General features: G+C 41.5%; 1 protein-coding gene across 1 annotated transcript; it reads left to right on the top strand.

The window, feature by feature from the left end:
• The first annotated feature begins 807 nt into the window (after positions 1-807).
• LOC311026989 (putative nuclear hormone receptor HR38) lies at positions 808-7120 on the top strand. Its single transcript, XM_084030719.1, has 7 exons — positions 808-968; positions 2435-3270; positions 3715-3844; positions 4087-4250; positions 4413-4615; positions 4713-4891; positions 4993-7120. The coding sequence occupies exons 2-7, from the start codon at positions 2437-2439 to the stop codon at positions 5253-5255; spliced, it is 1773 nt and encodes a 590-aa protein (XP_083886845.1). The 5' UTR covers positions 808-968; positions 2435-2436; the 3' UTR covers positions 5256-7120.
• Positions 7121-14116: the final 6996 nt, after the last annotated feature.

Raw genomic sequence — 14116 nt, 5'->3', positions numbered from 1 at the left:
AAAGATGATATGATGATACTTGTCAAACAAGTGCAGCATTGTTGTATTCATTGGTAATTGCGTAAACTGTATCATGTGTTATCGTCTCTAAATTTGAATTAAATTGTAAAATAGAAAATAAGCTATAAACTACATTATTATGGGAATTCAAAGTGTAAAAATAAAACATTATAATCATGAAATGATAACTATGACAGCTTTTAATGCAGGTCATCTTTGATTAAATGCCAGTATTTTTATTTCAGAATATCCTTTGAAATAGCAACTGTAATATTGAACACTTTGGGTTGCCATGTTTTTGGATTTTTTAAGTAAAAAAATCATCAGCATCGTTTATTAGCTAGCGTTTGTGCTCATGTGCTTGTGGTACCTTTTCTCTTGAGCTGAAAGTTGGCAGAGGGAACTGGGAGTTTCTCGCTGTTCCTATTTTATAAACAAAAACAACACCGACATGCAGACTGTGTTTCCTGATCGGTCATGTGATAACACACCTCCCCGTTGTCAACGTAACCTGTATATCATCTACATTTCCAGCCATAAAACGTCTGCACCTCCAAACTGTGGCTATATTTAGCCTTTTTCATCCCGTAATAGCCCCACGTGAGCGCCGCTGTCGTTGTCGGTTTATATTTAGAACGCACGCTCCCCCGGCTCTTGCGTCAATGGAATCCCGTGCGTGCGTCACACGGAAGAACCTCTGTGTCGACGACGCCGATTGGCTTGCGACCCGGAACGTTCCACCGCCCCGTTCGCCATGTATGGGCATCGTCCCGCCTTTTTGTCGACGCAGTCAAAATAAAACAAGTATGTATGGATCCTCCTGCGTTGGTCTGACCCAGTATGTGTGTGCGAGAGCGCATTTGAATGAGTGTGTGTCGCTGACAGCAGCTGGCAGAGGTGACATTCATCAGTTTCACTCGTTTGGAATAAATGAAAAGCTTCCAAATCCGGATATTTACACGCACCAGGTGAGTGAAACTGAACTGTTTGTTTGCGTGTATTGATATTTATGGTGTAACTAACTATAACTACAGGAGAAGACTGACAGCACTACAACAATTAAACACGTTCACCCTCATAATCACCGTCTGTTAATAGTATATAAAGTTACATGTGCCTCTGCCTCCCTTTGTAGGCAGTCAGAGCACTCATGTCCACCTAGGTAACACTAATGGTGTCTAATACAACAGCCCTGCAACAAGTCATCCCTTCATGTTGATGTTCACGTTTGTATAAACTGTGTTGATTCAACTAGACAGCCCTCATTGATGTATAAATCAGGTGGATAACATATTACAAGCATCGTACCAGCAGAAAAAACTATAAGCAACCAAAATGACCATAAAGTTAATTCAGTGCCATTCTGAAAGAGTAACTTTTTTTTTTTTTTACACTCGTTGTAAGAAACTTGAGCAACTGATCGTAACGTTATTAATGTGGAAAGAGCATTTTGTTAAAAGGGGGAATAGTTACATTAGTGACAACTGTTGCAACTTACTTTCCTAAAAGCTGTCTGGTCTACGTTCTGAGGTTCATAGGTCAGAGGTCACAACAATATGTTGTCATCTTAATGACTTTACATGATTCTACACCTGTGTTTTATATACAGGTCTATTATTGTTGCTATATGAGAATATGTATACAGAAGGGTGTATTTATAGGACATAAAACATGTGTTGGACACTTGAGCCGTATGGTGTCCCACTCCGTAAATCAAGTTTAATATTAAGATTATGAATAGAATTTAACAATCTGTTTAAGTCTGAACAATATTCTGAAGAGAGGTCAAATGAGCTGCGCTTCACTTTTGTAAAGAGGAACTTCACACTTGTAAATACACGCCCATTCACCCAACCATGCACACACACACACACACACACACACACACGCACACACACACACACACACACACACACACACACACACACACACACACACACACACACACACACACACACACACAGGCTTTGCCACCTTTCCCATTTCAGCTGGCATTCAGCCCACCCTGAAATACAATCTGCAACACTCCCTGGTACTGTGCCTGTGAAAGAGGGTTGCCCTCCACTGAAGGAGGTTTTCAAAGCATTAACAGCCGGTAACACAATATCTGACAATATCTCGTTGCCCCACTGGACCTCCCCTTGCATTTTCTAAAGAGGACCAATTGGCCCGGATCTAGAGAAACGGCATGTAGAGGATATGTGACTGTGTGCGTTCAAGGTGTTAATGTAAGCTACTGTTTGGAAGGTTACGGAGAGTGGTTTAAACATTTGCTGAATCAAATGTATTAGGATGTTCACTACATACGTTACCACATGCATATGTTTAGATAGACAACACCATATCAGCCCCAACCTATTTTTAAATTATGAATTCATTAGATGTAGAAATGTAAATTTAAATCAACATGAATTGTTTCTTTCCTCTGTCCTAGCGATGCCCTGTGTACAAACCCAGTATGCATCCCTGCCACATGACTTCAGCTCTGAGTTCTTGAATCCTGACTTCAATGCCAAACTGGTGATGGACATCAGTGGCCAAAAGGACCAGCTGTCTACATCTTCATTGCCCAGCATCAACACCTTGGTGGGAAATGGCTATGTGGGGGAGTTTGATGCTTATTCCTGCAAGATTACCACTTCCCCTCCAGCCTCTACAGTTTCATTCAGCCACACTGCGGTGGCTGAAAGCTCCTGCCCTCAGATGCAGAGCCAAGCCTTCAAACTGGATGATCTCCAGGTGTATGGCTGTTACCCAGGTTCCTTTGCACTGAGCTGTCTTGATGAAACACTATCGTCATGCGGCTCTGACTACTATGGCAGCCCAGTTTATGCCGCTGCTTCCCCTCCAACATCGGGCTTTCAGGCCCAGTCTGCACCTGTCTGGGACTCCCCTTTCAACCCCTACCCCTCAGCCCCCCTGTCCGCCGTGCCTGATAAGGGCACAATGGCCCAGCAGCTCTCCTTTTTCACCTTTGGCAGCCCCGCACCAGAGCAGCACTCTCCCCTGGGGCAGCATCAGGATGCCCAGGCGGGCAACGATGACCATTTCTTTCTGCCCCCTCAGCAACATGTCTCTCCACTTCATTGCCAACCCATGTCCATGGAGCATGGACCCCTGGAGAGCCCTAGGATACTGGAGGGGGCCATGTCGTCTCCTAAAACCCACAACCTAGGATCTAGTGAGGGCCGCTGTGCAGTGTGTGGTGACAATGCATCCTGTCAGCACTATGGCGTCCGCACTTGTGAGGGCTGCAAAGGCTTTTTCAAGGTAAATAAGTGAAAAGCATTTTGTAGGATTATTCTAGAGCCTGACTTGTCTCGCAAAACCAGACCTAACTAACTCCACAGTGTTGTGTGTGCAGAAAGGTCTGGCTTCTCATATTATCAGTCTGGTATAGGGGAAAAACACTCTGGCTTGTTGGTATTTCTTCAAACCAACCACAATCGTCTTGGGCACTGTGAAACACAGGCTGCAGGAATTAACCTCTTGCAAAATAGTTAGCACAGATAGTGGACATACATGGTGCTTGAGGTACACAGCTAATGGTAGATTTATACCCACAACCTACACCTACCGGTGAGTCTGACTAAAGTCAGACTGATAAATTGGCTGATGAATGCTCATTGCATCATTATCAGTGCATACGTTTGCAATATGTCTGTTGAATTCCATGTTTACTCATTGCAATGTCATTTCCCCCCTGTTTGACAGCGAACGGTACAGAAAAATGCAAAGTATGTGTGCCTTGCCAATAAAGACTGTCCAGTGGACAAGAGGAGGAGAAACCGCTGCCAGTTCTGCCGTTTCCAGAAATGTCTCGCAGTGGGAATGGTCAAAGAAGGTAATGCAATGTCAAAATTGCTTACATGTGCATGTGAGAAACCGGGTCTGCAGTGACAGTCTTGTGAAACCAAAGCTCGCAATGACAGATGAATGTAACCAGAGATTTATAGTGCCAGCTGCAGAAAAAAAGAAACTGAAACTGATGCAGCAGTTGTCTGTTAAATTGCGGGGTGCGGCGATGGCCACGTGAGAGTCACCAACGTGGGCGCCAACTTTCCCTCTTTCTTGTCTTTTTCTTAGTTGTCCGCACAGACAGCCTCAAAGGTCGCCGTGGTCGTCTGCCCTCTAAACCCAAGACTGTGGCCGAGGCTTCATCCACAACCCCCAGCATCAACATCGTAGCCACTCTCGTCAGGGCTCATTTAGACTCAAACCCAACCATTGGAAAGCTGGATTACTCCAAGGTAAATCTCAAGACGTTGCAGCGTGAGAGTTCTTCTGTACCAAGAAAATCACTTACAATTAAAAACACGGGATGGAGAATGAAAGCTAAGAGGGCAAACGACTCTGATTGTATTTGCAGTTCTTTTCAGTAGCACTGACCCATCCCTTCCCTTCCTCCTCAGTACCAGGAGACTGTGGACAACCTGAAAGAAAAGGAGGATGCCGGTGATATTCAGCAGTTTTATGATCTGCTGACCGGTGCTTTGGATGTAATAAGAAACTGGGCTGAAACCATCCCAGGATTCACAGATTTCTGCTTAGAGGACCAGGAGCTGCTCCTTGAATCAGCCTTTGTTGAACTCTTCATTCTACGACTTGCATACAGGTTGGCTTCTTTCATAGTTACAAAAAAAAAAATGCAGCGTTAACAAATATTTCAATAGACTAATGCACACCTTTCAATATGCTATTGCACTATGCAGGTCAAATCCTGAGAAGAACAAGCTGATCTTCTGTAATGGTTTGGTCCTCCACCGACTGCAGTGCATTCGCAGTTTTGGAGACTGGATTGACTCCATCATGGATTTCTCCCAGAGCCTTCACCGCATGAACTTAGATGTCTCCTTGTTTTCCTGTCTTGCAGCGTTAGTTATCATCACCGGTGAGAGCTTCCCTTTGCTTTTCATTACATTGAATCTCACTGCATTTGAATTTTAGGTTTATATTGCGTGTGTTTTTCATGGGAATATCTTTTCTGCCTAGATCGCCATGGCCTCAAAGAACCCAAACGGGTCGAGGACTTTCAGAGTCATCTCATCACATGTTTAAGGGAACACGTGAACGGAAACGGGTCAGAAGGGAGCCGAACCCACCCCAACTATATTTCTCGTCTTCTGGGAAAACTTCCTGAACTGAGGACTCTGTGCACACAGGGTCTACAGCGCATCTTCTACCTGAAACTGGAGGACCTGGTCCCCCCTCCACCAATAGTGGAGAAAATCTTTATGGATACTCTGCCATTCTGAGAGAAAAAAAAAACAAAAACATGAACAAAAATGTGTTATTTGTAAAAAGAAATTATAGACTCAAAGCACCTAATGTGAGGTTTTATCATTGAACTCTACCGGTGAATCTCCTTCTGTCACACTGCCTCGTGTGCTGACAAATGTCTCACATTGTTCAAGAGACCATTTTTTTTTCTCACAACAAGTTTTCAAATAGATAATGGTACCTGTGTGAGGACCGTATTTTGATTTATTTCAGTTCAATGAAACTGTCACAGAGAGAGCTGAGATGATATTAAGTCCAGGACGCCGTTAGTATATATTTTTGTGTGCATTTTTAAAATGACTTTATTGCTGTGCTGGAAGTGTGAATGTTGTCCTGCTATGCAGCTAGTAAGACATGGATATTTGAATTGATGCAATGCAGTGTTACATACTCAGCCTTTCCTAAAAACAAAAGAAACACACTAATCTTTTTTTAAAAAGCATGTTTTTTTTAAATTTGCTTTATGATCCCCACTAAGAAGCTGAGATAGTAGCTGATTTAGTAAAAAAAAGTCAGGCACAGTCAAATCTCCTTCTTTAAATAACTGGAGTTCTTCTTTTCAAAAGGAAAATATTCACTAATTTCTTTGTCACAAAAGATAGTTGAACTCCTATTTGTGCTCCTGTGGAAGGTCTCGGACCAAAGTATACTCTTGTTTTTTGATACGACCAGTTAGAAACCTTATTGCCTTCAGCTAAAGAAATTGTTCTGCCACAACTCAATGCTGCCATTTTGCAAAACCTTGGTCATGGTCGGGTTCATGTTTAACAGCATGTCCCTGTGACAACATATTTTATAGACTTTTAAGAAAAAAATTAACTGAACACAAAGTGCTTTTTTATCGCTCCTCGAACCAGAAGTGTCTCTTAGTCCATTTTCATTCCAAATATCACATACAACAAGCCCCATTACATATGTGAAATAATCCACTTCATTGTTGCCATCAGCATTTATTTCGTATTTGAAAAGGATTTGAGGTGCCAGATTTTAATACCTGAGGCATGCGATTGTCAATATACTTTGTCAGAGAGCATGCAATGCTTGAATGCATATTTCACACTGCAAAACTGGGAGGACATTGGGTGATGACAGGTGGTGTATGAACTAAACCCTGTTCACATGTTCTTGATGCAATCAAGTTCATAACTGCAGCAGAGCCCGTTCAAGATTAAATCAATTCAAAGCACATTTGAGAGTCTCCCTGTATCCACAATGAACCTTTATATGATTTATCCCTACCCAACAACGCTTGAAAATCCACATGCAGAAACAAACATTTCATGTTTAACATCAACTGGTTTCTTATATATGGCTGCAAATATATCACCTTACATTTGTCCATAAAGCTCTCCTACTGTCTTCCACATTCTTCTGATTTGTCCGGTTTTTATATGTTGGATTTTGTTCTTTCTTTTTTTTAATCTCATAATGAACTGAGGAAATATCTTAAGAAATCACTGTCAAATGTGATGAGAAGATGAGCAGCTAAGAGCACTTACACAAACAGTGTTCAAACAATATGAAGAACACCTTTTTTTCTCCTGCTGTAAGGTGTTTTTGGGACATGTGTGTGGACTTTGAAAATACTGCCAGGGTTTTCGTACAATGGTGCAGAAGTGTTAAAAGACAGAATATTTGATATTAAATCTCTTTTGAAAATACTGCTGCCTTTGTTTAAATGTTATAAATGAGCGATCGGATGCCTCCACGCCATGTTGTCTTTGTCCGATCAAATTTTCTATGCTGTCTGGTTTCTGTTGGGGGAGAGGAGTATTCAACCATCAGTTCTCACTATACAATGATGTTTCCTTTCATTGTGATATAAAATATTTTTATATTCTCTCTTTCATAGCACCGAGACGGCCCTTATTGAAGTTGTAAATGACATCCGTCTTAACACAGACTCTGGCAAAACTTCAATATTAATGCTATTAGACCTCAGTGCTGCATTTGACACTGTCGACCACTCAATACTCTTGGACAGGTTGGAAAACTGGGTGGGGCTCTCAGGCACAGTCTTAAACTGGTTCAAGTCATATCTACAAGATAGGAACTATTTTGTTTCCATTGGCGACTTTGTATCAGAACCTACCAATGTAACGTGTGGAGTCCCCCAAGGTTCAATCTTGGGGCCGACTTTATTCAACATCTACATGCTCCCACTAGGACAAATCATGCAAAATAATAACATTGACCACCATTGCTATGCCGATGACACCCAAATCTATGTAGCACTATCACCAAACGACTATCGCCCCATAGATCTTCTGTGCCAATGCATTGAGCAAGTCAAAGACTGGATGTGCCAAAACTTCCTACAACTAAATGAGGACAAAACTGAGATAACTGTTTTTGGTGCTAAAAAAGAAAGGTTTAAAGTAATTCAACACCTTCACTCTCTGTCCCTGAAAACCTCAAACAAAGCCAGAAATCTTGGGGTTATTATGGATTCTGATTTACATTTCGACAGTCACGTTAAATCAGTAACAAAATCAGCTTACTATCACCTAAAAAATGTAGCAAGACTTAGAGGGCTCATGTCAGCTCAAGACTTAGAAAAACTTGTACATGCCTTTATTACTAGTAGGCTAGACTACTGTAATGGTCTCCTTGCAGGTCTTCCGAAAAAAACTGTCAGGCAGCTACAGCTTGTTCAGAACGCTGCTGCTAGAGTTCTTACAAAGACCAAAAAATGTGAGCACATTACACCAATTCTTAAATCCTTACATTGGCTCCCTGTATGTCAGAGGATTGATTTCAAAATCCTCCTGCTCACATATAAATCACTACATGGTCTAGGACCGAAGTATATCACTGATATGCTCCCACTACATAAGCCTTCTAGACCACTAAGATCTTCTGAGAGCAATCTGTTAGTGATTCCCAGAGTAAACAACAATCACGGGAGAGCATCATTTAGTCACTATGCAACAAATGGCTGGAATAAACTTCCTGAAGATGTAAGACTTGCCCCAACTCTGACCACTTTTAAAACTAGACTGAAAACTTTTATGTTCACCATAGCTTTCTGCTAAATCTTTTAATGTCTGCACTGTTTTTAATTATTGCAAATATGTTTTTATTCTCCTCTCTTTCTGTAATGCATTTTTAAATTTGCCTTTATTTTCTTTTAATTCTTCTATTTTTTTTCTTCACTTTGTTGTATGACATGTTATGATGTGAAGCACTTTGAGTCTGCCTTGTGTATGAAATGTGCTATACAAATAAAGTTGCCTTGCCTTGCCTTGCCTCTTTGGAAGCGTTGGCTTACAAAACTGATTAATGATAAGGCTGGCAATATTTCGAATTCTTGCTGAAAATAAGTCTTTAAGGTGCAATACACAACAGGCAGAGCATCAATACAGCAGCAAACAGCTATTCTTATAGTGGAGTAATGACTACCTGAGCAGAGAATGAAGTTGCTCTCCCTCTTTGTGTGTTGCTATCCAAGCTTCTCTGTTGACAGCTGGGTTACAGCTGATAATGCCGTCACAACCGACAGCATCACAGCGGAAGCGTACCACCTGCTCTCCAGTTAGTCCTAAGGTAAATGCTGTTAGCCCTGTCAGCATGTTTGCCGTAGTTGCAATGTTGGCGCTGGTTGCGAGTCACTGGCTCAGGCGTTGCCATGTTGAGAGCCATTGAGAGGCAATCGAAGGCTCCCAATGTCGTATCTTGCATCTTTAAAGTGCAACTTCGCCCCCAGGACTGAGACTGGGGGCGAAGTAACTCCACCAACTACATTGTTTTGAAAAATGCAAAAAAAGAGGTCTGAGGTGTGAGGGGAATGTAAGGGGCTGATCACACAGATCCGCAGCACTACTGCTCCAAAAACGGCTTGGCAAAGCATGTCAAGTCAAACAGTTGGTAGCGCAGGATCATCTGGTCTGCACTTGCTTAAAATCTGTCAAACTGCCACACAAGCATATACCCAAAAAGCTCCGTCAGTCTGAGTGTATTCATTTTCATTCATTCATTCATTTATTTCTGGGACTGTCTATTGTAACCCTTAGTATAACCCTTCATATGTGTCATACCCGATAAGCTCAAGACAGTCTTTGTTTTATAGGACTGGATCCAGCATCCAAACAGGAAGGAAGTGGTAAAGTTGTAAAGCCCGCCTCTTGCTTGATTTGATTGGCAGCCTGGGCCAAAAGTGACATTGACTAGCGGTGTGTGCGTGGTGTACTTTTATGAGAGTCAAAAAACTTGCAGAAGACTGCGATGCACGACACAAGAAGAAGTGCACCTCAGGATGACACATTCACCAGTTCAAGATGATATACCTGAAAAACTGAAGACATTCCCATCAGCCGCAGCTGTCAGTTGTGGTGTTACTTGCTGACATCACCATTTAGCTGAAAGCAGCACTGTGCCTACGTGCAGCCTCCCAGACCCTGACAATGAATAAGCTTTATCAGGCTTTGGTTCCACATCGATGATAAATTAATTGATTTTGTTTTTTTACATGGGATTTGTTGACCAAATAAATAAATGAAACCAGACCTATCTTTTAAGAAGAATTTTTAAAACCTGGTTTTCCTGGTGCAGAGCAGGAAACACATCTTAGGCTTTATTTAACACGGCATTCATTGTGCTGCAACTTGTTGCAAATTAACGATGTGATGAAAAGTGACCAAAAGTTGTCCTTCATCGCCTTTTCACCGAGTTTGTGTTGTTCTGTCACACATGGCGTTAACGTTGGCAACGTCCCTGACCAAAGGGAAGGCGACACCATGCTACTCTCAGCCACAGCAGACTGCAGCACCGACTGCATTCAGCCGCTCGTTACCTGATCCTACTGTACACCACGTTCCGTTCATCTGGATTTTGGTGTTGGCAGACAGAGTGGAAAAAAAGGGACAAGGGGAGAAAAGAGGAGGAGGCAATATGAAAGCGAGCTTGCATTGAGGTGTTCATTATGTTACAAAATGGCAAGCATGCTGCCCAAGTCAGATGTAATGGGAACAGCAGCTGAGAACAGTTTCATAAGAAGGACTTAGCTCAGAGAGTTCATTTGGTTTGAACTAAAAAAAAAATATATATATATATATATATATATATATATATATATATATATATATATATAAAATCAGAACTATCTACTCCTTTAATGCCTTTCGACTTTGAGCGTGACTTTTCATTCTCTATGGTCACGTATACATGACAGGTCACATTGCCTCAAAATACACCCCCTGTCAATATATCTCATCTTTGACTGTTTCTTGACACCAACTTTTTCCAAAAGTAGAAAGGTACCATCTGGAGTTGCCATTGGCCCCTTTAACTTTTGACCTGTGCCCTGTTATGCAACACTCTGCCTTTAGGAATGGGATCTTACACCCTAGGAGACGTTATGTTATGACCAGTAATTTGTGGCTCACTTGTCGTGGTGATTTGTTGCACGACCATGCTGAGCTCAGTGTTTTATGCTTTGCTTCTCTCCTGCTACGGTTTCACCACAGCACATCAAACTGGACTTGATTTTCTTGACGATTGTAAATGTACAGTATGTCGTGGGATGAAACTACATGTACTACTTTAAATCATGTTCCTTTATAATTTAGATGAAGAGGTATGATTTGTAATAGGTTACCATGTTAAGTAGTGAGCATGATAACTTAACAGAGAACAAGAGTTTGATCCACGCAAGAATACAACAGATACAGTTGTTGATGTAGATGTGGTATGTGGAGGTGTGTTGGGCCAGGTCAGCAGGACATAACCCTTGGAACGGGTTGTTCTGCTCAGTAATATTATTGTTTGTTTTATTGTGCGCCACCGCACCGTGTTTCCTCCGGAACAACCTAGAGGGCACTTCCAGGAGGAAACGTCATCCTCAGGGAACCATGAATGCCTGAAAAAAAATGTGGTGCCAATCCATTTAGTAGATGTTGAGATATTTCCTGGAATAAGTGAATAGGCCTACTTTAACGCTAGAGGGAAAGGGGGGATCATTACATGACCATCACATCTTCAACACATTGTGTGCATCAGTGTCTGCAATGTATATCGTAGTAGAGCTCAACCTACCTGTTTTAACCACCATTCACTGCCATTCATGTTGAAAGTCTCTATGAGACTGTTAAATCTCTGGGATTAGGTAATTTGTTTATTTGATCTAAAATTACTGTAATATTCGAATAAAAGCATTAAAATCTGCAAATTGATATCAAATCATGGCTGCTTCCAGTTTTCGTAAGTGGTGGAGCTAGCCGGTAATATCAAGTTCAAGAGAGTCTCATTTCGGTGTAAGCCAACCTCAATAACAAGCACACTCTCTTGGGTCAATGATCACATGTTCCCTTGGCTGCATCCCATTGGTCAAAAGTTTTCTGGCTGGCTCTGATTGGACTTTGTAACCAGGAAGTGGTGAGATAAGCGCTTGGGCTGCAGTCGAATAGTCTTTTTTGCTTAAGAAGGTTCCTAACTGAAGAAGTGACCCGGAATTAAACAAGTGGCCGCCAAGATAAGAGCCGTTTGAATTCTCTAAATTCAAAGGAAAGGAGCTCCAATGATCCTTTCAGTTCTCCTTTAGCATCGGATACAACGGATCTTCCTTTATGAAAGGAAATTTTAATTTAAAAACCTTGATCGTTCATGAAAAATAATATGCTTATTTTGCATATTCAACAATTACTCCCATGCTGACATATAGTAATTGGAATTGTGTTGATAAATGTGTGTGGACAGTGATAATAATTTAATGGTATTTTTCTTTATTTCAAGCAGGAAGGAGGAGCTGCTGGAACTGAAGCCGGTCAGTGAAACCAACAACATGTGGAGAAGTGGACGACGCGCTTTTTGTAGTCCATTATAGTTTCTCCAGGCAGACCCACGTCAATCGCTGAGTTCTCCTTTCAACTTTCCTTAACCCTGTGACGTTTCACCCAAAGTCAAGGAAAAGGCATTATGAATAGGAGTTAGGACCTATTTTTTTGACTATTGGTTTACGATCCACAATTAAAGGTAGAGAAGAAGATACTGGGTTTATGTAAGCTAGGTGGCCGATGTTGTCAATGGACAATGACATGTATCACTGGTATGGTCCTTTTAGAGGCAGTAGATTTCATCCTCTGGGAACAATGAATGTCATGGCATTACATCCAAAAGTTGTTGAGATATTGCTAATGTGGCTAAAAATAATCTAGTAAAATGCTATACTGCATAATAATAGTTATAATGATACACAGGCAACACTTTCCTAGGAAGGAGAACTTTTACTTTTTATCATTTAATATTTAATAACGAACATCTGAATGTGTTGCCAGAATAAAATGTACTTTGATAAATACAAGAAGAAGTATTAATATTAATTTCATTCTTTGCATAATTTCAAAGAATTAAGTAATTAGGAATACATTAAGAAGTTCATGGAAATTGTTCATATTGGCTTGTCACAGTGAGTGTGTGTGTGTGTGTGTGTGTGTGTGTGTGTGTGTGTGTGTGTGTGTGTGTGTGTGTGTGTGTGAGAGCAGCTGATTGCTGGAGAGGATATTGTTCCAGCGGGCGGAAAGCTAATAGGTTTGTTTGTGAGGATGCTGCACCTGTTGTTTATTGATGGATTGAGCTGTAAATAACTTTGTGAAGCTGTTTAATGCGTGTTGGGGGTTCTGTGATTCCTTCTCCACTGTTCTTCCTTTTTTTAAATACGTTTAAATGTGCAACAACGTACACACAGGTGCGCATAAACACATTGTGCAGATATTCGGTTGATTTCTTTTGATAGAGCATCCTAGCACAATGGTAAATTCATCTCTATGCCTCAGAAGAAGAAAAAATAAACAAAAGTGTGTCTGAGAAGTCACTGTGCTAATTATATTCTAGTGATGATCACAGAGTCTCCCATGTTTATCCAAACACACATTTGCTATGCAGCATATTTTTTGTATGCGTGTGGGTGTGCTGATGAGTGTGGAAACCCTCTGTGAGTGTATTAATAGCAGGCCATTGTTGAGCCCCTAGAAACCTCTGTAATTGGATCTTATCTCTTTCACTAAGGGAGTCCGGTGATAAATGAGTTGGCAGATGTCATTGCTCATGCCATCCCTGTGATAACTGTACACCCCACATCACCATCTTAAGCTCTTAGTCTCCGCAGGATTAAATTCATAAGTGAATGGTTAGCCGGCGGAATCGTCGTTCTGAATCATGTGAAAGGAAGGGACAGTGGAAACCTGTTGCTCGGTGGACATTTAATGGCTGTCTTCATTGTGTCCTTGGGCATTAACTTTATTAAGTGAGCACTCAATGGAGCACTTCAAAGACGGATAACGTGCTTCAAAGCTAATACCCCTAAAATTTGAATTATGCTATTTGGACTTCAACAGAGAGTTAGAAAATGGTGGTGTAGTGGGTAACACTGTCGCCTCACAGTGAGAGGGTCCGGGGTTCGATTCCCGGGTCGGGTTCAGGTTCCTTCTGTGTGGAGTTTGCATGTTCTCCCCGTGTAAACGTGGTTTATCTAAGGGTTCTTCAGCTTCCTCCCACAGTCCAAAGACATGCAGGATGGGGATAGGTTAATGATGACTCAAAATGTCCCGTAGGTGTGAATGGTTGTTTGTCTCTACATGTCGGCCCTGTGATAGACTGGCGTCCTGTCCAGAGTGAACCCTGCCTTCGCCCAATGACAGCTGGGATCGACTCCAGCCGCCCTGCGACCCTAAATACAGGATAAGCGGTAGACAATGTTGGAAATGGCTTTTTGCCTAAAGTATTACTATATATATGTTACTTATGTTTCATACACAATATGTAGACTCTTGCCCTGAGTGACACATCATGGATTTAACCATAAACTTTACAATTTTAAAAACTTGATTAATAATATGTCAAG

This window comes from Eutrigla gurnardus (assembly GCF_963514095.1).
Source record: "Eutrigla gurnardus genome assembly, chromosome: 2".
Taxonomy (NCBI): Eukaryota; Metazoa; Chordata; class Actinopteri; order Perciformes; family Triglidae; genus Eutrigla; species Eutrigla gurnardus.
The sequence above is the reverse complement of the archived record's forward strand: the minus strand, read 5'-3'. Positions and strand labels throughout refer to the sequence as shown.